At 48.6% G+C, this 26549-nt stretch overlaps 1 protein-coding gene across 3 annotated transcripts; it reads right to left on the bottom strand.

Annotated features, from left to right (window-relative positions):
- Nucleotides 1-578: 578 nt before the first annotated feature.
- On the bottom strand, nt 579-26549 carry NLRP12 (NLR family pyrin domain containing 12). Of its 3 annotated transcripts, none has more exons than XM_036275817.1 (10): nt 26168-26549; nt 23880-23960; nt 20443-22156; nt 17964-18134; nt 15184-15354; nt 12357-12527; nt 7402-7572; nt 5487-5657; nt 2264-2434; nt 579-1716 (listed from the first exon to the last, which is right to left on the bottom strand). In XM_036275817.1, the coding sequence occupies exons 1-10, from the start codon at nt 26454-26456 to the stop codon at nt 1629-1631; spliced, it is 3198 nt and encodes a 1065-aa protein (XP_036131710.1). In that variant the 5' UTR covers nt 26457-26549; the 3' UTR covers nt 579-1628. The 3 variants fall into 3 exon arrangements, with proteins under 3 accessions (XP_036131710.1, XP_036131713.1, XP_036131712.1); XM_036275820.1 differs by having other exon boundaries at nt 26175-26269; XM_036275819.1 differs by lacking the exon at nt 26168-26549 and adding an exon at nt 24909-25298.

The raw sequence follows: 26549 nt of genomic DNA, 5'->3' as shown, positions 1-26549 counted from the left end.
TTTAACCAGGACTTAGTTTTCATAGGTTAAAAGTTATGAAGTCTTTTTACCTCTATAACCCACCTTCCCGTTTTTTTTTTCTAAAAAAATCTAAAAATTCCTTGGCCGGTTTTGCTCAGTGGTTAGATCATCGGCCTGCGGTCCCGAGAGACCCGGGTTCGGTTCCCGCTAAGGGCATGTACCTCGGTTGCAGTTTGACCCCGGCCCTGGTTGGTCCTGCGGGTGGCAGCCACTCGATGTGTCCCTTTCACGTCGCTGTTTCTCTCCCTCCCACTCTACCTGAACAAAAAATGGAAAAATGTCCTAGGGTGAGGGAAAAAAAATTTTTTTTTTAATTGATTTTTAGCGGGGGTGGGGTTGGGGGGGTGGGGTGGTGAAGAGAATGCGAACCTGGTGAGAAACTGATCCGCTTCCTCCTGCAGGCCCCCTACTGGAGATGGAGCGCCAAACTTGGGCATGTCCCCTGACTGACAATTGAACCCATGACCCTTTGGTGCATTAAACCGCTCAACCAACTGAACTTTAAAAAATTGATTGCTTGTATGGAGAAACATATTTATTGTTCCATTTATGGATGCATTCCTTGGTTGATGCTTGTATGTGCTCTGACCCGGGAGCGAACCTGCAACCTTGGCATATGGGGACAACGCTCCAACTGGGCTACCCTGCAGGGGCGAAAATAGTCTTTCTAGACGCCTTCAGTTTAGACTTAAGACTGACATGCTCACAGCACTTGTAAAATCTATTTATTGGGATAACACTGGTTCCCAAAACCCTACAGATTTCACAGTCCGAACTCCCCTAGTACAAATCCTCAACAGCGAAATTCTGGCTGATTCCTTCCTGATCTTCACCCAGCACCCAGCGGTTACTGGCCAGCCTGCAGCTACGTGGCTGGCAGGTGTCCAGCCGCGGTCCCTTGGGCTCCAGCCAAGGCTCCAAATCTTGGCGACAAACCAGATGGCAAGGACTACTGTGGGCTGTTGTCCTCACGAGCACTGGGTGCACCAGCCTTCCCCGGGCGCCTGGTGTCGCCATCACACCGTTAATCTTTGAGAACAGGGTTTCTCAACTTGGGCACAAGTCCATTTTCTTCTGTTTTTCCATCCTCACATGAGGATATTTTTATTGATAGAGAGAGAAACATCAATGGGTTGCCTCTCATACTTGCCCTGACTCGAACCTGAAACCTTTTTGGTGTAGGGGACGGTGCTCAACTAATTGAGCCCCCCAGCTGGACAGCACACTTTCACTTTCAGTCACATCCTTTGGGGGCTGGCTGTCTTGTGTGTTGTAGGATGCTGAACAGGACGCCCAGTTCCTAGTCACTAGATGCTCTCAGCTCCCCAACACCCCAATGTTTCCTGACTGCCCAGTGTCCCCTGGGTGGGAGTGGGGGCAAATCACCCTGGGGTGGGAGCCTCTGCCCAGCCCTCAGTTCTCATGGCACCAACATCCCCAACACCAGAGCTCCAAGTTCCATCGCACTAGACCCCCCCAAACAGAAAGGCTTGTTCTGCCTATGAGTGTGTCTCTCCAGGAAACACAGAGCCTGGTCCCTGTCTGAGGAGTGGGTGCTGGGATGACCTTCCTCCGTCCTGCCTTGAGGCAGACCCAGCAGAGAGCAGTCAGCAGCCAATGTCCAGGTAGGGTTTGGTTCCTCGCAGCACAGCCAGTTCTCGGTGGGTCGTTTTACTCAGATCCATCCCAAACAACCTACGGGTGCAGAATGGAAATGTTATTCCAGGCCACCATCGAGGTGTTCAGTCGATGTCGCAGATCTTGCATGCATCTTGCCCTGTTGGTATCATTGCATTTTCAGCCCTGGCCAGGTAGCTCAGTTATTAGAGCATCGTCACAAGACACCAAGGTTGCAGGTTCGATCCCCGGTAAGGCACATACAAGAGTCAACCAATGAATGCATAAATCAGTGGAACAACAAATAGATGTTTCTCTCTCTCGAAAATCCCAAAACAAAACAACCCCATATCCCCCAACACACACACAAAATTGGAAAGTGACGGAATTTGAGGCCAGGCCTCATTTGACAGATGAGGAAATAAACAGTGAGTTCTGGAAGGTCAACTCAGCCAGAGATATCGCCCAAGATGTAAAGTAGGGCCTCTGCTGTGTTCCACACGAATTGCACACATGAGTGGACAAAGGAATATTTCCACATGTCTGTCCAAACTGGGTGGGTGGGGGTCTCAACCAGTGACCTTTGCTCCCAGCTCCAGAGCCTGTGTCTCACCAGGGGACTCACCAGAGGACTCGCAGTTTGCAGCCAGGATGACTCAGTTGTTTGCACAGAAGTCTGACACCCAAGTTGCCCAGAGCGTTGTTGGTCAGATAAAGCTCTGTCAGGGTCTGGTTGACCCCCAGGGTGGAGGAGAGATCCGCACAAGCTTTGGCTGTGAGGCCGCAGCTGTCCAGCCTGTTGAAGATAAAGCGTGGTTGAAACAGCACCAAGAGCTACTTTCGCAAAGTGTTATCTTCACGGGGAAACAGGGTGTAGTTTTTAGAGGACTCGTTTACACAAAAACAGTAGAACCAAAGTCGCCCAGATCAAGGTGGTGACAGCAGACATTGAAGAGGCCCTGGCCAGGTAGTTCAGTTCAGGTTTTGGGTTCGATCCCCAGTCAGGGCACGTACAAGAAGCAACCAATGAATGCATAAATAAGCGTAACAACAAATCAGTGTTTCTTTTCCTCTCTCTCTAAAAAAATCAATTGATAAAAATAACCTCTTAAAAAATGTGACATTTAAGGATGACCCTCAGTTCATAGCTCTATCTAGAGTGGACTCATGCTGTCCTCAAACTCTAGAGGTGGATAGAGGATCCAGGCCTAAGTTGGTGGGTTGGTTTTCATGTCCCCAGCCACCAGGAATGGTTCCAAATGGACAAAGTTTCCACCCAAAGCCAGTGAATCAGAAATATACTTTTCCTGGAACTTTTGCTATCAGAACCTGAACTTGAAAATAAGTCATCTATAGACCTGCTGGCATTTTGCCACCATGCAGGGTCAAAGTTAACTGTATCTGATAGTGGAGCCACTACAGCAGTGAGTATAGAAGAGAATGGAGATCAAGATTCCAAACACCTAGATCAAGCCATGCCTGAAGCCCATCCTGGTTAATAAGTCAATAAATCCTCCTCCTTTTCCTTTTTTTTTTTTTTGGTACATGCCCCTAGTGGGAACCAAACCTGGGACTCTCTGGTCTGCAGGCTGACACTCCAACTGCTGAGCCAAACCGGCCAGGGCTTTTTTTTTTTTTTAAGCAGCCAGTATGACTTGGTCTGCCACCTGCCCCAAGAGTATATCATCGGATTCTCTCTGATGTCTATTTTGTCTCCAACTATGCTTCTTTTCTGTATTCTCTGCTGTTAAACAATAAAAATAAGATTAGGTAGCATTGCCCAGCTAGTGTGGCTCAGTGGATTAAGTATCGTCTTATGGACTGAGAGGTCCTGGTTCAATTCCCAGGAGGGGCACATGCCCAGGTTGTGAGCTTGATCCCCAGTAGGGAGCATGCAGGTGGCAGCCAACTGATGTTTCTCTCTCTCCCTTCCTCTCTAAAAATTCAAAAACATATTTAAAAAAAAAAGATTAGCCCTGGCCACTTTGGCTCAGCAGTTGGAGCGTCAGTCTGCAGACCAGAGAGTCCCAGGTTCGGTTCCCACTAGGGGCACGTACCAAAAAAAAAAAAAAGATTAGGTAGCATTTATTGAGGACTGACTGTGTGCTAAGCACCTTGCTAGGGGCTTTACCCCTTATCATTTACTTCTCACGACAACCTCTGGAAAGACTATGTACTATTGTAGCTGGGATAGTAAAAGGAAATATGTTAATCTTAGTTTGGCTGAAGTTGGGAGGCAATAGATACCAGTTTACAAAACCAGGCATAAGAGAGCAGTTGGGACTTGCAGAGGAAGGGAAAAACCAGTGTGGTGGAGTACACACACACCCACATCAGAGGCACACAGCACGGTCGGGTACACACACCCACTTCACAGGCACACAGCGCGGTGGGGTACACACACCCACCTCACAGGCACACAGCGCGGTGGGGCACATACACCCACATCACAGGCACAGCAGGTCAAGAGATGGTTGTGGTGAGAGCTTGGCAGGAGGTGGTATAGGGAGGTTGACCAAGACTAATGATTCCACGTCAGGAGACTGGGCAGTGGAGGCGCCTTCCATGGGGTCCCCTTAAAAACTCATATGTTTTGGCTGAAGATAAATGGAAAAAATATCCTCGGGTGAGGATAAAGAAACCAACAAAAACCTCTCAAAACTCCATGCGACTGCCATGAGACAGTTTGGGGTGGGTACTGACCTCCCAGAGGGACCCTTGCAATACTAATTAAGGGAGAGATGCTGTCCCTAAGCCCCCCATCTCAATTCCCAGTTGCCCAGTGCCCCAGAAAAGCAACACTCGAAAATGGAAGACAATTTTAAATTGGTTTTTTTCTTTCAATTATTTTCTTTCTTTATTGATTCTTTTTTTTTTTAGAGAGAGAGGAAGGGAGAGGGGGAGATATAAACACCGATGAGCGAGAACATTGATTGGCTGCCTCCTGCATGCCCCCCACTGGGGATCAGGCCCACAACCTGGGCATGTGCCCTGACCAGGAATCGAACCAGCGACCTCTTGGTGCATAGGTCAATGCTCAACCATTGAGCCACACCAGCTGGGCTGTTTTGTTTTGTTTTGTTTTTTAAGGGAGAGAGAGATAAAAATGTCAATGTGATCAGCCATCTCTTGCACGCCCCCTACTGGGAATTGAGCCTGCAACCCCGGCATGTACCCTGACCAGGAATCAAACCAGGACCTCTCAGTCCATGGGATGATGCCCAATCCACTGAGCCACACTGGCCGGGCATGGAAGACAATTTAAAAAAGTTGATATGGCCCTGGCCAGTTTGGCTCAGCGGTTAGACCGTCGGCCTGCGGTACAGAGAGACCCGGGTTCGGTTCCCGCTAAGGGCATGTACCTCGGTTGCAGTTGGTCCCCGGCCCTGGTTGGTCGTGTGGGTGGCAGCCACTCGATGTGTCCCTTCATGTCGATGTTTCTCTCTCTCTCTCTCTCCCTCTCTCTCCCTCCCGCTCTATCTGAACAAAAAATGGAAAAATGTCCTCGGGTGAGGATAAAAAATAATAATAATAAAATAAAAAATAAATAAATAAAAAATAAAAAAGTTGATATGTCTTTCCCTGGCTGGGTAGTTCAGTTGGGTAGACCATCGTCCTGATACGCCAAGGTTTAGGGTTTGATCTCTGGTCAGGGCACATACAAGACTCAACCAATGAATAAGTGGAACAATAGATAGATGTTTCTCTCTCTCTCTCTCTCTCTCTCTCTCTCTCAAATCAATCAATCAATCAATCAATCAATACAAATTTAAAAAAGCAAGAAGACAGGCAAAGGCTGGCACCCCAGGGACCACCACCGCCAGCAGCCCGGACTCCCAGCCACTCACCACAGCTTCTGCAGTCTGCAGGTGGGGTGTCGCAGCCCCTGGCACAGAAGCTGCATGCCCCGGTCTCCCAGGTCGTTGAAACTCAGGTCCAGCTCCCGCAGACAGCGGTTCTGCTGCAGCACAGCAGACAGCCCCTCGCAGGCTGCAGAGCTGAGCCGGCAAATGCCTAACCTGGAAAGACACCGAGCACAGGGCAGAGGTGACGTCTCAGGGACACCTGGGAGAGGCTACATGCCGGGTGCCGTGCTCAGTGCAGAGAATCACTCCACACTCGCCCTTCTGAGAGAAAATGAGGACAAAAGGGACTGGCAGGTAGGAAAAGGAAGGGAGAGAGAAATAAAAAAGAAAGGCAGAAACAAGGAAGGAACACAGGAAGAGTATTGAGAAGGAATAAAGAGGCCCTGACAGGGTAGCTCAGTTGGTTAGAGCATCGGCCTGTTACCCCAAGGTTGGGGGTTCGATCCTGGTCAGGGCACACACAACGGTCAGTCAATGAATACATAAATAAGTGGAACAACAAATCCATGTTTTTTTCTCTCTTCTAAAATAAATACATAAAAGAATTTAAAAAGCCACAATACAGCTCAATGTCTCAAGAGGAAAAAAAAATGTCTTCTAGAGCAAATGACATAAGAAAATTGAGGACGCTCTTGTAGAAAAGAAAACAAACAAACTCTCCTTGGGGACTACAGAGAAAAAGAATTTTCTGAAAAACAGCCTAGCTACATTTTTTTGTGTGTGTGTGACTCATTTGTTTTTTCATCTGTTCACTCACTAAAAAACATATATATTTTTAGCCCTGGCAGGTAGTTCAGTTGATTAGAGCATTGTCCAGATACGCCAAGGTTGTGGGTTCATTCCAGGTCAGGGCACATACAAGAATCAACCAATGGATGCATAAATAAGTGGAACAACACATCAATGTTTCTCTCTCCCTTTCTCTTCCTCTCTCTCTCTCGAATCAATCAATCAATAAAATATTAAACATTTTTTTTCTTTATTGATGTTAGAGAGGAAGGGACAGAGAGAGAGAAACATCGATGAGAGAGAACATTGTTGGCCGCCTCCTGCATGCCCCCCCACTGGGGATCGGGCCCACTACCTGGGCATGTGCCCTGACTGGGAATTGAACTGGTGATCTCCTGGTGCATGGGTCGGCGCTCAACCACTGAGCCACACGGGCTGGGCAATAAAATATTTTTAAAAAGCATGTATTTTTGAGCCAGGTCTTATAACAGACATTGGAATAAGGAGTTGACACAGCCCTGCACATTTGGAAACCTACACTTAAACACACAACCATCAATTTGGATAAGGGATGCTGAGGCAAAACATAAGGTAAAATAGCATCATATTATTATTATTTTTTTAATCCTCACCCGAGGACATTTTTTGTTCAGATAGAGCAGGAGGGAGAGAGAGGAAGAGAGAGAGAGAGAAACATCGATGTGAAGGGACACATCGAGTGGCTGCCACCCGCACGACCAACCAGGGCCGGGGACAAACTGCAACCGAGGTACGTGCCCTCAGCGGGAACCGAACCCGGGTCTCTCTGTACCGCAGGCCGACGCTCCAACCGCTGAGCCAAACCGGCCAGGGCTCAAATAGCATCATAAAACGAGGAACCTTATTAAGGGGTTAGGGAAAGTGTCCATGGGAAAGAAGCATTTCTTGCGAGTCCTGACAGGTAAAACAGATGTTGTTAGTGTACAACAGAGGACAGCAGAGCAGGAAGGAATTCCAGGAAGAAAGAGCTGCTGGTGCAAAGGTCCTGCGGCAGAAAGATCTTCGAAAAGAGGCAGATGGAGCTGGAGATTAGGAGAGGAGGGATGGGAACCGGGCTCCAGGGAGCTGAGTTAGATGGACAAGGACTTCGGATTTGGGCTGCTGTAGCGGTGGGCAAAGCTGGACTCACCGGAGGGTCCGCAGTTTGCACTGGGGGTGCCTCAGGCCCTCACACAGCAGCAAGACCCCGGGGTCCCCTAGGTCATTCAGGCTTAGGTCCAACTCCATCAGGCTCTGGTTCACACTGAGGGTGGAGGCCAGGTCTTCACAGGCTGCAGCAGTGAGGTGACAAATCTTTAACCTATTCAACATATATTTATATATTTTAATGGACAAAGACCTTGAATAAACATTTCTCTAGAGAGATACACAAATAACCACAAATCACATGAAAAGACGCTCAATATCACTAATCATTAAGGAAATGCAAATCAAAACCACAACGAGACATCACTGCCTATCCATTAGAATGGCCATTATTGTTATTATCATTATTTTTAAAAGGACAAAAACCAAAGCCAGAAAATAACAACTGTGGACGAGGACGTGGAGAAATTGGAATCACTGTGGGTGGGAATGTAAAATGGTGCAGCCACCGTGGAAAACAATATGCCAGTTCTTATAAAAATTAACAATAACCGCCCTGGCTGGTTTGGCTCAGCAGCTGGAGTGTCGGCCTGTGGACCAGAGAACCCCAGGTTCAGTTCCTGCTAGAGGCACGTACCAAAAAAAAAAAAAATTTAATAATAACCATATGAGCCCTGGCCAGGTAGGTCAATAGGCTGGAGCATCCTCCCGATACACCAAGGTTGTGGTTTGATCCTCAGTCAGGCTGCATGTAAGAATCAACCAATCAGTGCGTCAATATGTAGAACAAAGAATCTCTCTCTATCTTTCAAATGAAAACCAAACCAAACCATACCATTTCTCAATTCCATGTCTGGTTACTTATCCAAAAGAACAGAAAGTAAGGGCTCAAAGAAATATTTGTGCACCTATATTTCTAGCAGCATTATTTAAAAAAGCCAAAAGGGCCCTGGCTGGTTTGGCTCAGTGGTTAGAATGTTGGCCTGCGGTCCAGGGTCCAGAGAGACCCGGGTTTGGTTCCCGCTAAAGGCACGTACCTCAGTAGCAGTTTGTCCCTGGCCCTGGATGGTCGGGTGGCAGCCACTCGATGTGTCCCTTTTATGTCGATGTTTCTCTCTCTCTCTCTCTCCCTCTCACTCTATCTGAACAAAAAATGGAAAAATGTCCTCGGGTGAGGATAAAAAAAAAGGCCAAAAGGTGAAAGCAACCCGAGTGTCCAATTGATGGATGGATGAACAATAAACAAACTATAATAGGTACATACAAAAGAATGTATACCGAGACTTCCGGTCAAGACGGTGGGTAGGTAAACACAGTATCACGTCCTCCCACAACCACATCAAAGTTACAACTAAACTACAGAACAACTATTTAAAACCACCTGACATCAAGCTGAATGGAAGTCCTACAACTACGGAATTAAACCAGCAGCCACATCCAGACTGGTAGGAGGGCGGAGGCAGTTGGGCTGGTCCCACACCCACGTGTGGCGGATAAAAATCAGGAGGACACCTTGGCTGGGAAGGTCCTTCCTGAAGACTGAGGGGTCCCCGTCCCACACCAGGTACCCAGCTCAGGGTTCCAGTGCCAGGAAGAGAATCCCCATCACTTCTGGCTGGAAAAACCAGCAGGAAATGAGGCTCAGGGAGGCTGAGGCGGCTGGAGCCCCAGGCAGCTCCCTAAAGGGCCCGCGCACGGACTTATCGGACTCTCTCCCTCTAAGCTTGGAGAGGTAGCTCGAGGGGCGCCAGAGACATACAGGGAAGAACTGAGCTGTTTGGCACTGAAGCGAGGGCTGGAGAGAGGGCTTTCTCCAGGACAAATGTGCTGTCAGAGGCCTTTGGTCCTTTGGTGAGCCGAGCCTTTCCCTGGGGCGGTAGACAGCCACCATATCTGGGACTCCACCAACCTGGCTCACACTGGTTGCCCTGCCCAGGTGATTCCCTGAGGCCCTGCCCCACCCAACTTTCAAGCCCACCCAAGCTGTTGCCAGTTGCTTTAACATAGGATTGGCCTGTCTTGGATCCTGCTTCAGGTTTTTCTAAATTCTTTCAAACAAGCACCATCTGGTCTCAGCTAGCCCCATATCTCTCGTTAAGTAATACACAGAAACAAACACAGGGAGGCAGCTGTAATGAGGAGACAAAGAAACAGGTCCCAAATGAAAGAACAGAACAAACCTCTAAGAAAAGAACTAAGGGAAATGGAGACAAGCAACCTAACAGATGCTGAGTTCAAAATACTGCTTAAAAGGATGCTCCATAAACTTAGTGAGGGCCTCAAGAGCATAAAAAAGGACCAGTCAGAAATGAAGGAAGCACAGTCAGAAATGAAGGAGGCACTAACTGAAATAAAGAATAATTTACAGGGATTCAATAGCAGAGTAGGTAAAGCCAAGAAGCAAACCATCGATTTGGAATATAAGGAAGCAAAAAACAGAACAGCAAAAAGAAAAAGGAATCCAAAAAAATGAGGATAGTGTAAGGAGCCTCTGGGACAACTTCAAGCGTGCCAACATTCGCATCTTGGGGGTGCCAGAAGGAGAAGAGAGGGAACAAGAAATCGAAAACCTCTTTGAAACAATAATGGCAGAAAACTTCCCTAACTTGGTGAAGGAAACAGACATACAAGTCCAGGAAGCACAAAGAGTCCCAAACAAGATGAACCCCAAGAGGCCCACACCAAGACACATCATCATCAAAATGCAAAAGGTTCAAGACAAAGAGAGAATCTTAAAAGCAGCAAGAGAAAAGCAAATAATTACCTACAAGGGAGTTCCCATAATACTGTCTTTTGAGCTGATTTCTCAAAAGAAACTTTGCAGGCCAGAAGGGAGTGGCAAGAAATATTCAGAATGATGAAAAGCAAGAACCTACAACCAAGATTACTCTATCCTGCAAAGCTGTCATTTAGAATCGATGGCCATATAAAGACTTTCCCAGACAAGAAAAAGCTAAAGGAGTTCATCACCACCAAACCATTATTATATGAAATGATGAAGGGTCTTTTTGAAGAAAAAGATAAAATATATGAACAAACAAAATGGCAATGAATACATATCTATCGACAATTGAATCTACAAACAAAATGAACATGCAGAACAGAAACAATCTCATAGATCCAGAGAACATTTTGTTGGTTGCCAGATGGGAGAGGGTATGGGGGAATGGGTGAAAAAGGTGAAGGGATTAAGAAGAATAAATTGGTTGCTAGACTGACAAACATCAACGAGAAGGGGTTTGGGGGGTTGGAGGAAATAAATCAAAGAACTTATATGCGTATATGGATAACCAATGGACGCAGACAACAGTGGAAAAAGGCAGGAGGGGGGCAGGAGTGGGGAGGAGAGGTTCAATGGGGGGAAAATGAGGAACATCTGTAATACATTCAACAATAAAGATAAAAAATAAAAAGGTCCTAGCCGATTTGGCTCAGTGGTTAGAGTGTTGGCCTTCGGTCCAGAGAGACCTGGGTTCGGTTCCCGCTAAGGGCATGTACCTTGGTTGCAGTTTGTCTTTGGCCCTGGTTGGGTTGTGCGTTGGCGGCCACTCGATGCGTCCCTTTCACATCGATGTTTCCCTCCCTCTCTCTCCCTCCCTCCCTTCCTCCCTCCCTCCCTCCCTCCCTCTCTATCTGAACAAAAAATGGAAAAATGTTCTTGGGTGAAGATAAAGAAAAGAAAAAAAATTTTCAAAAAAAAAAAAAAAAAAGAATGTATACCATAACATTTAAGATTCTAACCTTTTCAAAGTGTTCAGTTCAGTGCATTATTGGGCAAGAATCACCATGTCCATCTCCAGAACTTTTCATCAACCCAAACAGAAACTCTGTCCCCACTAAACAGCAGCTCCCCACCTCCTCTTGCCTGGGCCCCAGCAACCACTGTTATTTCTTTCTCTATGGAATCATATAATCTTTTTTTTTTTGATTGGCATTTAATTTAGTATGTGTTCCAGATTCATCCATGTTGTAGCATGTATCAGAATTTTTAAAAAAAAGTTTTCATTTATTTTTTGGTTAATCCTCACCCAAGGATATTTTTTCTATTGATTTTTAGAGAGAGTGGAAAGGAGGGAGGGAGGAGGGGAGAGAGAGAGAGGAGAGAGAAAAACATTCATGTGGGAGAGACAGCTGCCTCTTGCACACCCCCTCGGGGCATTGAGCCTACAGCCTGGGCATGTGCCCTGACTGGGAATCAAACTGGTGACCTTTTGGTACACAGGATGATGCTCAGCTAACTGAGCCACACTGGCCAGGGCGCACGTATCAGAATTTCATTACTTCTTTCAGGCCGCATAACATTCCATTTTATTTATTTATTTTTTTAATCCTCACCTGAGGACATTTTTTTTGTTTTTTGTTTTTGTTCAGTTAGAGTGAGAGGGAGAGAGAGACAGAGAGAGGAACATCGACGTGAAAGGGACACATCGAGTGGCTGCCACCCGCACGACCCAACTAGGGCCAAGGACAAACCGCAACCGAGGTACATGCCCTTAGCGGGAACCGAACCCGGGTCTCTCCGGACCGCAGGCTGACGCTCTAACCGCTGAGCCAAACTGGCCAGGGCACGTTCCATTTTATGTAACACCACATTTTGTTTATCCATTCACCCATGATGGACATTTAAGTGGTTTTCACCTCTTGGCTACTGCAGACAATGTTGCCATGAACATGAGGGGACAAACAGTGAATGCATTCCCGTACCATCCTTTAATATGAGGACACCTGCCTTTTTCAAAAAAAATTTTTTTTCTTTATGAATGTTTTTGGAGAGAGAGGAAGGGAGAGGAAGAGAGATAGAATCATCAATGAGAGAGAAACATCGATGAGAGAGAACACGGACTGCCCCCCACTGGGGATCGGGCCCACAATCTGGGCGTGTGTCCTGACGGGGAATCGAACCCGCAAGGTCTTGGTGCATGGGTTGATGCTCAACCACTGAGCCACACCGGCTGACGAGGAAATCGGCCCTTTAAGATGGCCCCACAGAGAACTCACCACAAGATCTGCAACCTGCAGGCTGGGTGCTTCAAGCCTTGACACAGCAGCCTCAGACCCGAGTCCTCCAGCGCGTTTCCTGTCAGATCCAGCTCCACCAGGTGTCGATTGGCACTGAGCACGGAGGCCAGCTCCTGGCAGGCCCCTGCCTCCAGCTGGCACTTCCTCAACCTCGGGAGGAAAGAAATGTTGGCGAAGGCGCCACCTTGCTTTTCTGCTTCCTGATGGCTCACCCCTTGGCCCGTTTGGCTCCCAGTACCAGCCCACACATGTCACTAAAGCTACACAGGTGAACTAGACGGCGTCATGTTCAGCCAGGACTTCCTGTCTAATAAGACAGATGGGCAGGCAATGACCAGGCAGGGCTGATTGTGCCATCGAGGCCATGTGGCATGACAGCTCGGAGTGGGGTCTCTAGAGCTCAATGACCTGTGTTTACTTCCATACCCACCACCCACTAACCCTGTGACCTCAAGCAAATTTTTTTTTGTGGTACGTGCCTCTAGCAGGAACCAAACCCGGGACTCTCTGGTCCGCAGGCCGACACTCAATTGCTGAGCCAAACTGGCCTCAAGCAAATTTTTAAAAAAGGTATGTTGTTATTGATTTGAAACATCAACATCGATTGGCTGTCTCTTGCACGCCCCCTGCTGGGGATTGAGCCTGCAACCTGGGCGTGTGCCCAGACCAGAAATCAACCAACAACCTATTGGTCGATGGGTCCCCTGAGTCACAGTGGCTGGGCATCGAGCATGTTTTCATCAAGTCTCAGATTTAAGATTCAGGTGATGTTGTGACTCAGGTTCTTTTTTTTTTGGTATGTGTCCCTAGCCGGAACCGAACCTGGGACTCTCTGGTCCGCAGGCCGACGCTCCAACCGCTGAGCCAAACTGGCCAGGGCATCACGTTCACTGACTCTAAAATAAGGGTAATAATCTGGAGCTCTACCATCTCCTTGGTCCCCCAGATAGCTTCCTATTTCCTGGAAAAATGCAGTTGTTATATTTAAGAAAGATATATTTGAACCAAGAAATGATATGTCAACATTACTAGTAAACTGTAAAGAAAGATACCACAGAACTACATATGAAAGCAAAATTTGCAAACTTGGCCCTGGCCAGTTTGGCTCAGAGGTTAGAGCGTCCACCTGGGGAACCGAAGGGTCGTGGGTTCGATTCCTGGTCAAGGGCATGTACCTGGATTGCAAGTTGGATCCCTGGCCCGGGTCCAGGTCATTAAGGAGAAGACCAATCGATGTGTTTCTCTTGAATCAATGTTTCTCTCTCTCTCCCTCCCTCCCATTCTCTGTAAAAATCAATACAAAAATGCCCTCGGATGAAGATTAACAACAACAACAGCAAAATTGGAAACTTGGATTCTTTCACAACTAAGTTAATACAGGGCTCCTGATTTCCATGAAACAGGGCAAAAGCCTGACAAATATATAAAGAACAGAAAGGTTCCCGGTGGCCCAGGCAGTGTGGCTCAGTGGACTGACTGACTGTCCTCCCATGAGAGGTCCCTGTTCGATTCCGGGTCAGGGCACAAGCCTGGGTTGCAGGCTCGATCCCCAGTAGGGGGCGTGCAGGAGGCGGCCTGTCAATATTTCTCCTTCACATGGATGTTTCTATCTCTCTGTCTAAAAAAAACCAATGCAAACATATTAAAATAAGTAAAAATATGCATGTTAGGCTCTGCTCCTGGTTCCTGGCACAGAACTCCCAGATCCCTTTTTAATTTCCCAAGTGATAAGAGCCCTGGGAACCTCTTTGGTTCAAATATGTGATCTTTGACCCCAGTTCCTGACCGAGTTCCTAAATCCATTGGAATTTCCTGGGTGATAACAGGGTCTTTTGTTCCAATGAGGTGACTCAGGCTGGGCTCCTGGGTGGGGGCTGGTCTCCAGAAAGACCAAGCTATGATTAGAAGCTTGGAATCTACCCTCATCCTCCAGACAGGGGAGGCGGGTTGGAAACGGAGTTAAGGATTAATCACGCTTACCTGATGAAGGCTCCATAAAACCCTACCAGTGTGGGGTTCAGAGGACTCCTAGGTTGGTGAACACATCCACACCAGGAGGCCGATGCACCCCAACTCCACAGGGACAGAAACTCCTGCCCTTGGGACCCTCCCAGGCCTGGCTCTCTGCATCTGTTTCTCTGACTGTTCATCTGGGTCCTTTATACATATCCTTGATCAACTGATAAATGGAAGTGTTTCCCCGAGTTCTGTGAGCTGTTCTGGCAAATGAACTGAACCCAAGGAGGAGGTCACGGCGACCTCCGATTTGTAGTCCGTGGGTCAGAAGTATAGGTGACAATCTGGACTGGTGACTGACATCATCTGCAGTGGGGACAGTCTTATAGGACTAAAGTCCTAACTTGGAGGATCTGACACTGTCAGAATTGAGTTAAATTGCAGGACGCCTACCTGGTGAGATAGAGAACTGCTTGGTGGTGGTGGGGGTGGGGGGCGAGGGGGAACGTGGGGGGCTATTCTAGCACACAGCCCAGGAAAAGGGAAGTGGACCACTAACGGGTCTCGGGTCCAGGAGCTCTGGGGTTCTCCCCACCCTGGACGCGTGTGGGTTCTGGGTGGGCAGGTGGCCCCAGGGACCCCTTCACCACGTGGAAATGGTGGGGTCCGAGGAAACCAGAAAGAGGTTCTCTGAAGTGCAAACAATCCAGAGCATAGGTCTAAGGTCATGGGTGGAAGGGTAGCCCTGATTTCGAGGTCGAGACTCGGGGATCAGCAACGCGTGGGGAGATATTTCAAACCCAGGAGACCACCCAGATTAAGACCTTGTTCCCCGGGGGAGGTGACTCACTGGATCATCTGCAGCCTGCACTTGGGATGCCGGAGGCCCTCGCAGAGCAGCTTCACGCCCGGCAGCCCCAGGGCGTTGCTGCTCAGGTCCATCCGCATCAAATTCCTGTTGGTGATCAGAGCCGCCCTGAGGTCCTGGCAGGCGGCGCTGCAAAACCGGCACCTCTTCAGCCTGGGGTGCGAAGGAGAAAAGAGGCAGGTCACGTCCTTGGGGGTGCTCTGCTGGGCTCTGCCCCTTATCCTTTCTCTCCTGCTTCTTTTGGGTCCATTTCCCCCTTTTTCTATTTTTTTTTTTTTAATCCTCACCCGAGGACATTTTTCCATTTTTTGTTCAGGTAGAGTGGGAGGGAGAGAGAGAGACAGAGAGAGAAACATCGACGTGAAAGGGACACATCGAGTGGCTGCCACCCGCACGACTGACCAGAGCCGGGGACAAACTGCAACCGAGATACATGCCCCTAGCGGGAACCGAACCCGGGTCTCTCAGGACCGCAGGCCGACGCTTTAACCGCTGAGCCAAACCGGCCAGGGCTCCCCCTTTTTCTAAAATCAAAGAGCTTAGCCCTGGCCAGTTTGGCTCAGCGGTTAGAGCGTCGGCCTGCGGTCCGGAGAGACCCGGGTTCGGTTCCCGCTAAGGGCGCGTACCTCGGTTGCAGTTTGTCCCCGGCCCTGGTCGGTTGTGCGGGTGGCAGCCACTCGATGTGTCCCTTTCACATCGATGTTTCTCTCTCTCTCTCTGTTCCTCTCTCTCCCTCCCACTCTACCTGAACAAAAAATGGAAAAATGTCCTCGGGTGAGGATAAAAAAAAAAGAAAATAATAATAAAAGCAACAAGAGTAGTATAACATGTTTTTGGTGCTTTGCACCAAAGGAAATGCTTTCACAGAGATTGTCCTGAAGAGAGGAATCCAATCCTCAGGTCTGCTCTGCGCCTCTCCTCTCCATCACTGTGAGAAGAACAAGGTATCCTGTCCTGAGCAGGTCCCACGGTGTTCCCTGGGCCACACTGGTCAGTTGGCCTCAAAAGCATAACGGAAGCCCTGGCCTGTGTGGGTCAGTGGTTAGAGTGTCCGCCAGTGCACCAAAGGTTACAGGTTCAATTTCAGGTCGAGGGCATGTACCAGGGTTGCAGGTTTGATCCCCAACCCCAGTCGGGGCACATTTGGGAGGCAACCGATCAATGTGTCTCTCTCACATTGATGTCCACCCCACTTCCACTCTCTAAAAATCAATGAAAAAAAAATCCTCTGGTGAAGATGAACAAAAAACAAAACACAAGAAAAAAATTCATCACATACAATTGACCATGTTGTACAGTCCAGTGGCATTAAGTACATTTACATTGTTGTGCAACCATCACCATCATCCGTCTCCAGAACTTTCCCATCATCCCCAACAGAAACTCTATACCTGTTCAAAAATAGCGCCTGGGCCCCCTTTCTTCCAGCCCCTACTGTCGCCATTTTGCTTTCTATCTTTTAAGATATTTCCACTGTAGCTCTGGCCGGTTTGGCTCAGGAGTTAGAGCGTCGGCCTGCGGTACAGAGAGACCTGGGTTCAGTTCCCACTAAGGGCATGTATCTCAGTTGCAGTTTGTCACGTCGATGTTTCTCTCTCTCTCTCTCTCTCTCTCTATCTGAACAAAAAATGGAAAAATGTCCTTGGGTGAGGATGAACAAATAAAAAAGAGATTTCCACTGTGTGTTTTTGGTACCTCCTCCCCCTTTTATTTGAAAGCATTTCCATTGCATGCAACCGAGGTACATGCCCTTAGCGGGAACCGAACCTGGGTCCCTCTGGACTGCAGGCCAATGCTCTAACCGCTGAGCCAAACTGGCCAGGGCTATTTTATTTTTTAAATATGTTTTTATTGATTTTTAGAGAGTGAGGAAGGGAGAGGGACAGAGAGACAGAAACACTGACAAGAGAACATATTGATTGGCCGCCTTCTATACATCCCCCACTGGGGATTGAGCCTGAAACCTGGACATGAGCCCTGACCTGGAATCGAACCATCAACCTCTTGGTCCATGGGTTGTTGCTCAACCACTGAGCCATACCAGCTGGGCTATTTTTCATTTATTTTCAGACAGAGTGGGAGGGAAGGAGAGAGAAAGAGAGAGAGAGAGAAACATTGATATGAGAGAGACACATTGATTGGTTACCTCCCGCACCACCCAGACCAGGGCTGGGGATCAAACCGTAACTGAGGTACATGCCCTTGACTAGAATCAAACTTGCGACTCTGGTCTGTGGGCTGATGCTTTAACCGCTGAGCCAAACCGGCCAGGGCTGTTGTTCTACTTATTGATGCAGTCATTGGTTGATTCGTGTACGTGCTGGGACTGGGGATCAAATCCCCAACCTTGACGTATAGGGACAATGCTCTAAACAACTGAGCTACCTGGCCAGGGCTGATTCAGTTAAAATGAGGTCTTTAGAATGAGTCCTAGTCCAATATGACTGGTGTCTTTATAAGAAGGGGAGATGGGGACATAGACACACAGAGAAGGAAGACCGTGTGAGAACATAGGGAAAGACGCCACCTACAAGTCAGGGAGAAAGGCCTCAGGAGAAACCGACCCTGCCAACACCTTGATCTAGGACTTCCAGCCTCCAGAACTGTGGGAAACACCTTTCTGTTGTTTAAGTCAGCCAGACTGCGGCACTTTGTTATGGTAGCCAGAGCAGAGTAACACACCACCCTGTGCTCTTTGTGACCGAGCCCTACGGGAGGGCGTGGTGGGACCATCGGAAACGCCCAGACCGGTCTACACTCACCTCAGGTTCTGAAGTTTGCAGTTGGGGTGTCTGAGCCCTTGACACAGCAGCTTCACACCCCGGCTCCCCAGGGCGTTGTGGTACAAAGCCAGCTCTATCAGATTCGGGTTGGTGCTCAGAGCAGTGGCCAGCTGATCGCTGTAGGCATCCGGCAAAACGTTCCTCTCGGGTCTGCGTGAAGGGACGACAGGGCAAGTCCAGTTTTCCCAGTTGCTTTACAATGATTACATTTGACATTTGATTATCACTTCAATTTATAAAGCATTCTGTCATCTTCATTTCAGTTTATCTTCTGAATGACCCTGCTTTCCTTGCCCAAGGTCACATAGCTGGTAAGCAGTAGAGACCAGACTTAAATCCTTGGACTAAGAATGGGAGATGAATTTCATCTCAAAGATAATATCTTTTTTTTAATATTCAGGTAACACTGGTTAACAACATAATGACATTATAATTCAATATCTGCATACCCTATTGCATCATGGCCACCAGAAGTCTAGTTTCCATAGGCCACGATATACTTGACCCCTTGCTTATTTCACGCTCCTCCTACCCCCCGCCCCCCGTTCCCCTCTAGTGACTACCATACTGTTGTCTGTATCCATGACTTTGTTTTGTTTGTTCATTTGCTACCTTTGTTTATTTATTTATTTTGTTTTTGTTTTTTTTATCATCCTCACTCGAGGACATTTTTCCATTCTTTGTTCAGATAGAGTGGGAGGGAGAGAGAGGAACAGAGAGAGAGAGAAACATCGATGTGAAAGGGACACATCGAGTGGCCGCCACCCGCACAACCAACCAGGGCCGGGGACAAACTGCAACCGAGGTACATGCCCTCAGCGGGAACCGAACCCGGGTCTCTCAGGACCGCAGGCCGATGCTCCAACTGCTGAGCCAAACCGGCCAGGGCGCTACCTTTTTTTAAAATCCTCACCCGAGGACATTTTTGCATTTATCTTCAGAGAGATCAGGAGGGAGAGAGGAAGAGGGAGAGAGAAACATCGATGTGAGAGAGAGACATATTGACTGGCTGCCACCCACACGACCCCAACAGGCCGGGGACAAACTGCAACCAAGGTACGTGTCCTTAGCGGGAACTGAACCCAGGACTCTCTGGTCCGCAGGCCAACGCTCTAACTGCTGTCAAATCGACCAGGGCCATTTGTTACCTTTTTGTTTTATATTCCACATACAAGTGAAATCATATGGTTTTTGTCTTTTTCTATCTGACTTGTTTCACTTAGCATAATACCCTCAAGATCCACCCCTGTAGGCACAAATGGCAATGTTTCATCTTTTTTATGGCTGAGTAGTATTTCATTTTATATATATATATATATATATATATATATATAATCATCTCTTCTTTATATATTTATTTGTCTATTCATTTAATTGGTTAAAAAAAGTTTTTTTTTCTTTATTCATGTTAGAGAAGAAGGGAAAGGGAGAGGGAGAGAGAGAGGTGGAAACATCAATAAAAGAGAACACTGATTGGCCGCCTCCTGCATGCCCCCCACTGGGGATTTTGCCTACAACCTGAGCATGTGCCCTGACCAGGAATTGAACCAGCAACCTCTCACTGCATGGGTCGACGCTCAACCACTGAGCCACACTGGCCGGGCCATTTAATTGGTTTTTAGAGAAAAGAAGGAAGAGGGAGAAACATTGATGTGAGAAACATCTATCAGTTGCCTCCTGTACACCCCCTATTGGGGATTGAGCCCACAACATGGGCTTGTGCTCTGACTGGAATCGAACCAGCAACCTCTTGGTGCATAGGATGATACTGAACCAATTGAGCCATACCAGCTGGACTGGATAATATTTCTTTTTTTTTTTAACCTCACCTGAGGACATTTTTCCATTTTTTGTTCAGATAGAGCAGGAGGGAGAGAGAGGAAGAGAGAGAGAGAGAGAGAGAGAGAGAGAGAGAGAGAGAGAGAGAGAGAGAAACATCGACGTGAAAGGGATACATTGAGTGGTTGCCACCCGCACGACCAACCAGGGACGACCAACCAGGGCCGGGGACAAACTGCAACCGAGGCACATGCCCTTAGCGGGAACCGAACCCAGGTCTCTCTAGACCGTAGGTCAACGCTTTAACTGCTGAGCCAAACCGGCCAGGGCTGGATAATATTTCTTGACTGAACACATTCTCTTTGACATGGGCCCCGACTTAGTCCAAACGGGTATTGTTTAAGAGGAGGAAACCAACCTGAACACATGGATAGATCGTTCTCTGTCGTGGGGGCTGTTCTGCGCACAGAAGAGTGTTTTTGCAACATCCCTGCTCTCTTCCCACGAGATGCTGGTAGCACCCCTCCCATTTCCCTAAGTTATGACAACCAAGTATTTCTCCAGATATTGCCAAGTATGTCCTTAGGTGGTGACGAAATCCCCCCCGCCCCCAGCTGAGAACATGAACTTGGCTAGGAGCAGGAGCTGGAACAGTGAGCCCCAGCCAGCGAGTACTTACGATTGTGCCAATAGTGTCTGGTGCCCTGAAGTCCCTCTGGCCCCGTCCTCCTCATCCGTGCTGTAGGCGCCCCCGCACAGGTGCAGCACCAGGACGCTCCTGCAGTTCTTCAGGCAGAAGGAAGAGACCATGTGCTCCATCTTGGTGGTGATGTTGCTGACCACCACCACCTGGAAGTGGCTCAGGGCCTGTTGGATGAAGTCCTCCTCTTGGATCTCATAGAGACAGCTGAGGAACTCCAGGGAGCCCACCTGCAGGGTGGAGCCCTCGCTCAGAGCTTTGCTTTGGATCCACTCCAACAGTTCCACCTTGATTCGAGGCGAGACCTTCCAGCAAAGACTCTTCTCCAGGTAGCTCTTCGTCTCTTCGTTCAGGAGTCCAAACAGGAAACGAACGGTGAGCGCCAAGAAGCTCCTTTCTGAAAACCCGTACTCGTTCATCAGCCTCGTCAGGCTGTGGTCTGGGCGGGACCCGCTGTCCGCACCATCCAGGATGTAGTACATGGCTGCAAAGAACTCCTGGAAACTCAAGTGGATGAAGCTGTAGAATTTCTCACAGTTGATGTCCTTCTGGAAGATGTTCATGTTGAGGAAGGAGGAGACATCCGCCCCGTCCAGGCCGTGCTTCCGGAGGTCCTGCTCCTCAAATAGGATTTTCTGATTCCAGAGGCCATCTGCTGCCAAAGAGCACAGCCCTCTCTGGTTGGGCGGGGATTGGAGGGTTGGGGACCCCGGCTTGGGTTGCATCAGACTCAGGAGGTAGAGCATGTACACTGCTGTCGTGGTCCTGGATGTCTGTCTTAAAAGCCCCCCACCCTCCAGCTGCTGCTTGAGGCAGGTGCACACGACCCAACACACCAAGGGGACAAAGCACAAAGTGAAGAGGGGCTCATTGTCCCTCACGAAGTTGAAGACCTGGCCAGCCTGCTCCGCGTTGTGGAAGTACTTGTAGAAGTACTCCTTCCGTTCCTCCTCGGAGAAGCCCAGGATCTCCACGTGCCTGGGATGCTCGAGCAGGCGGTGCAGCTTCTCCAGGGCCGTGGGCCTGGTGGTGATGAGCAAAGACATCTCAGGCAGCAGTTTCTTCCGAATCAGGCTGCTGAGCAGAAGCTCCGTGGGCCGTTTCTCCTCCCAGCAGAGGCACCAGGGGCCCCGAGGATCGTGGAAAGAGGGCTTGAGCTCGTCAAAGCCGTCGATGATGAAAAGGAGGCGCTCGGGAACTCGGAGGAGCTCCTGGAGGAGCTCCTGCAGGGGCGCGCTGGGCTCCGGCCAGCAACTGGAGATGAGGTCTTGCGCGCTCCTCTCGGGGGCGCTCCGGTTCATCTCTCTGCAGTTGATGTAGAAGAGGTAATCAAACCTGTCTTGGAAGAGCCGCCCATCCGCCCAGTCCAGCATCACCTTGTGGGCCAGCATGGACTTGCCCATCCCCGCAGCCCCCTGCAGGACCACGGTGCGCGGAGGCTCCGGGCGCTCCTCGTCTGGCTCAAAGAGGGTCTCCATCTGGATGAGGCTGGCCTGGTGTGCTACGGTCCTTGCGTGTCCCTGGCCCGTGTCCAGAAGCTTCTGCTGGGCCCACACGGGGTTGGAGTGTTCCTTCACCAGGAGGAGCCGGGTGTACCGGTGGCTGAGGTTGACGCACTCCCCGAGGCGCGCGTTCCGGTCCTCCATCAGCCGGAACTTCCTGCGGACGTAGTCCCTGTAGGTCTCCCGGGGGTCTAGCAGAGAGGAAGGAAGGGTTTGCAGAACACTCATCAGCAACCTTTCGTGAATGCATGAGTTAGGGCACAGCAGGATCTGGTGCCTACTTGCTCTGCAATACCTTTTCCTTATGTATGTATGTATGTATGTATGCATGTATGTATGTATGTATGTATTTATTATTAAAACATGTTTTTCTTTATTGATTTTTTTTTTTTATCCTCACCCGAGGATATTTTTCCTTTTTCTGTACAGATAGAGTGGGAGGGAGAGAGAGGAAAGGAGAGAGAGAGAGAAACATCGATGTGAAAGGACACATCGAGTGGCTGCCACCCGCATGACCAACCAGGGTCGGTGACAAACTGCAACCGAAGTACGTACCCTTAGCGGGAACCGAACCCGGGTCTCTCCGGACCGCAGGCCGACGCTCTAACCGCTGAGCCAAACTGGCCAGGGCTCTTTATTGATTTTAGAGAGAGAGGAAAGGAAAGGGAGAGAGACAGAGAACCATCCATGAGAGAGAATATCGATTGGCCGCCTCCTGCACGCTCCCCCACTGGGGGTTTGGCCTACGACCTGGGCATGTGCCCTGACCTGGAATCGAACAGGTGACCTCTTAGTGCATGGGTTAACGCTCAACCACTGAGCCACACCAGCTGGGCTATTCTTTTTATTTTTAAAAATTTATCTTTATTGTTGAGAGTATTACAGTTGTCCCTATTTTTCTCCATTGCCCTCCTCCACCGGGTCCCCACCCCAGGCCTTCCCCACACTGTTGTCTGTGTCCATGGGTTATGCACATTGCATATTGCTCTGCAATATCTCTGGAGCAGTTTTCTAGATGGAGCCCGAGAACCTTGGTACTTCATTCCCCACGAAGATCTTCCCTTCTGGGGAGCAGAGGCATTAACGTGGGAAATGTCCTTTTTATTTTTTAATTTGAGAGAGAGAGACCTTTTGATTTGTTTTTCCATTTATGCATTCATTGGTTGATTTTTTTAAAAAAACTATGTTTTTATTGACTTTTTAGAGAGAGAGGAAGGGAGAGAGAAAGAAACATCTAACCGAGAGTTACACGGGTACAAACACTTGTGGGGACAACTTTACTGGAATAATTTTATTCCTGGATAAAATGACAGTCTATTGAGGAAGAAAGCCTTTTGCTTCCCTTTTATGTCTCTGCTAAGAATTCTTTTTTTTTTTTAATCCTCACCTGAAGATATTTTTTCATTTATCTTCAGATAGAGTGGGAGGGAGAGAGAGAGCAAGAAAGGGCGAGAGAGAGAGACATTGATGTGAGAGGGACACATTGACCGGTTGCCTCCCACAGAACCAACCAGGGCCAGGGACCAACTGCAACTGAGGTACATGCCCTTGGTCGAAATTGAACCTGTGACTCATTGGTCTGTGGGCTGATGTTCTACCACTGAGCTCAACCGGCCAGGGTGTAAGAATTCTTTTGTATGAGCTGGTTTGGTCACCATCCTGCAACCATCAGATGACAAATCTTTGGACAAAAGGCCAACATAGCGGAGGTTGATAGAATTGAAACACAGGAAGAAGTTGGGGCTTTGAGGGTGTCGTTAATCCATTGCATGAATCCTGCAGCCACCGACCCTAAGACTTCTTGTTATGTGCAAATGTGAAATAAATGCCTGTTTTCATTCCATCTGTTCTCACTTGGATAGTTTGCTATGTGGTGCTCAATGCATTCTAACAGGTCCAAGGCTCATGGCTCACCTTTTCTTGGAGTTCCAGGAAAGAATTCCAGAGAACATGCTGACTGGCTCCCCAGTGAGGATGGGCCACCAGGTGGAATATCTGGAAGAGACATTTGGGGAGGTCAGCTGGCACATATCTGGCTGACATTCAATAACATTAGCTACTATGATCTCAAACTGTCTACATGAGAATTCTCTGCTCACCCACATCCCAGAGTGTTCAGCCATCACCTCACATCCCCTATTGTTAAAACATTTGTTCATCGCCCACAGTTTTTCCCTCTTTTATTGGATCCATTGGGGTGACACTGGTTAAGTTCATAACCTGCTTTTCTTCCTGGGTGCTCATCATGATGATTGGCACCTCCATCCATCCCATTAGCCTCCTCAGGCAAGAAATTCTGGGTCAGCTTGAATTCCTCCCTCCCCTTCAGCTCTCGGCCATGTCTCATCAATCATCCATCCTTTCTTCCTTCTTTTCTTCTACCCATCCATCTGTCCTTCCTCCCTTCCTTCCTTCCATCCATTATTCATCTTTCCATCCATCCATCCATCCATCCATCCATCCAACAAATATGCATATATTGGACATCAGGCATTTCCTAGGCATTGAATGTGCAGCAAGACACAAGGTCTCTGCTCCATAAACCTTACGTTCTCATAGCACGGGGAGTTCAATGCATAGAAGGTAAACACCAGCTCTAGCCAGTATGGCTCAGTTGGTTGGGTGCTGCCCCAATACAGCCAAGTTTCAGGTTCGATCCCAGGTCAGGGCACACACAAAGAGCAACCAATGCATGCATAAATAAGTGGAACAACAGATCAATATTTCTCTCTCTGTCCCTAAAATCAACCAATAAATACATTTTTTTAAAATTAAAAATTTTTTTATGAATCACAACCCAGTTGACATATCAGTAACTTAAAATCAGCCATGCTGGGCGAACTCACACCATGGAAATGAGCAAATGCCATAGACCAGAGCCTTTGTGTGTTCAGAGGTGGCAAAAGTTGAACGTTCATGCAACAAATGTTTGCCAGGACTTACTTTGTTCCTGGCCACACAGCCACGCACTGGAGTCACAGAGAATCATAGAGAAGTGTGAGGAGTCCCTCTGCTCCTGAGGGATCCATGTCCCATTAGGGTGACAAATGGCATTAAAAACCAGAGCTCCAATGCCATCTCTGTAGCTTCCAACCAAACTGGTGTTTGATGAGCACCTACTATCTGGTGGCTATTGTGTTAAGCACTTCCATGTACTATCTCATAATCTTTTATCTGGGGGCAAATAATTTCTTTTCTGAGCCCTAGTTTTCCCAACTATACAAGGTGCATCATAATAATATCTAACTCTCTCTCTACATATATATTTCTAAAATTCTCACCCGAGGATATTTTTCTATTTATCTTCAGATAGAGTGGGAGGGAGGGAGAGAGAGATAGAGAGAGAGAGAACGTCAATGTGAGAGGAACACATCGACTGGTTGCCTCCCACACAACCCCGACCAGGGCTGGGGACAGAACTGAAACTGAGGTACCTGTGCCCTTGACCGGAATCCAACCCGAAACTCTTTGGTCCGTGGGCCGATGCTCTAATCACTGAGCCAAGCAGGCCAGGGCTCTAACTCTGTATTTAAACAATGAATGTACTGATATGTTATCATGCACAATGGATGCCTTATTATAGGAGGAAACCTATGTGTTAGGACCACTGTGATTATTTTATAGGACGGAACATATAGCAAAAGAAAAATGGGTGCCCAATGGGGGCCCTCTGAGCCAGCCAGGGTGGTCAGGGTGAGGACCAGGAGGAGGAGGAGAGAACAAAAGAATTCAGAGAAGGTAGTGCTGACAGATTAATAAGAATTTCCCACACAAAGGTGATAGAGGGAGGGGGTTCCAGGCAGCAAGCAGCATAAACAAAGGCCAAGGGGACAGTTAGAGCCCAGGTCTTGTGAGCTCAGCGATGATCAGAAAGGAGAAGGGAGCCCTGGCCGGTTTGGCTCAGCGGTTAGAGCGTCAACCTGCGGTCCAGAGAGACCCAGGTTCGGTTCCTGCTAAGGGCACGTACCTCGGTTGTAGTTTGTCCCTGGCCCTGGTTGGTCGTGTGGGAGGCAGCCACTCGATGTGTCCCTTTCACATCGATGTTTCTCTCTCTCTCTTCCTCTCCCTCCCTCCCACTCTATCTGAACAAAAAATGGAAAAATGTCCTCGGGTGAGAATAAAAAAAAAAGAAAAAGAAAAAAAAGAAAGAAGAAGGGAATTGGTGGGTTGTAGCCTCTCCAGTCCCATGGCCACCTCCTTACCCCTCACCAGGTCCTCTCTCTGTCCTCTCTCCCACAGGTCCTTCCTCTGGATCCGATCAAAGATGCTCAAAGCCAACAGCCAGGCCTCCCCGATCCCAAAATGGGCCACCAGCAGCTGGGCCATTTCCAGGGGCCCTGCGGTCTCCATCCGCCCCCAGGGGATCGTGCCCTCCCCCGTCTCTGTCGCCGTCCTCAGGTACATCTTGAACTTCTTCAGCTCCATAGCCCCCAGTTCTTCCAAGTAGGCCGACAGGCAGCAGAGGCCATCCCTGACTGTGGTCCGGGGCATGGGGGCGTCCTGACCCCCGAAGGACCGAAGCTGGAGTCTGGGGTGTTTCTATGCACAGGACCGGCAGCTCCAACGTGCCCAGCGTCGCATCCT

Source organism: Molossus molossus, unplaced genomic scaffold (assembly GCF_014108415.1).
Source record: "Molossus molossus isolate mMolMol1 unplaced genomic scaffold, mMolMol1.p scaffold_m16_p_21, whole genome shotgun sequence".
Taxonomy (NCBI): Eukaryota; Metazoa; Chordata; class Mammalia; order Chiroptera; family Molossidae; genus Molossus; species Molossus molossus.
This window is presented reverse-complemented; position numbering and strand designations above follow the sequence as displayed.

Coding starts and splice junctions, on each gene's coding strand:
- NLRP12 (XM_036275817.1), bottom strand. CDS start 26,456: ATGCCCCGGACCACAGTCAGGGATGGCCTCTGCTGCCTGTCGGCCTAC. Junction 18,135..20,442: donor CAGACACTATTGGCACAATC/GTAAGTACTCGC, acceptor CCCTTCACGCAG/ACCCGAGAGGAACGTTTTGC. Junction 12,528..15,183: donor TGCAGGCTGCAGATGATCCA/GTGAGTCACCTC, acceptor TTTCCTCCCGAG/GTTGAGGAAGTGCCAGCTGG.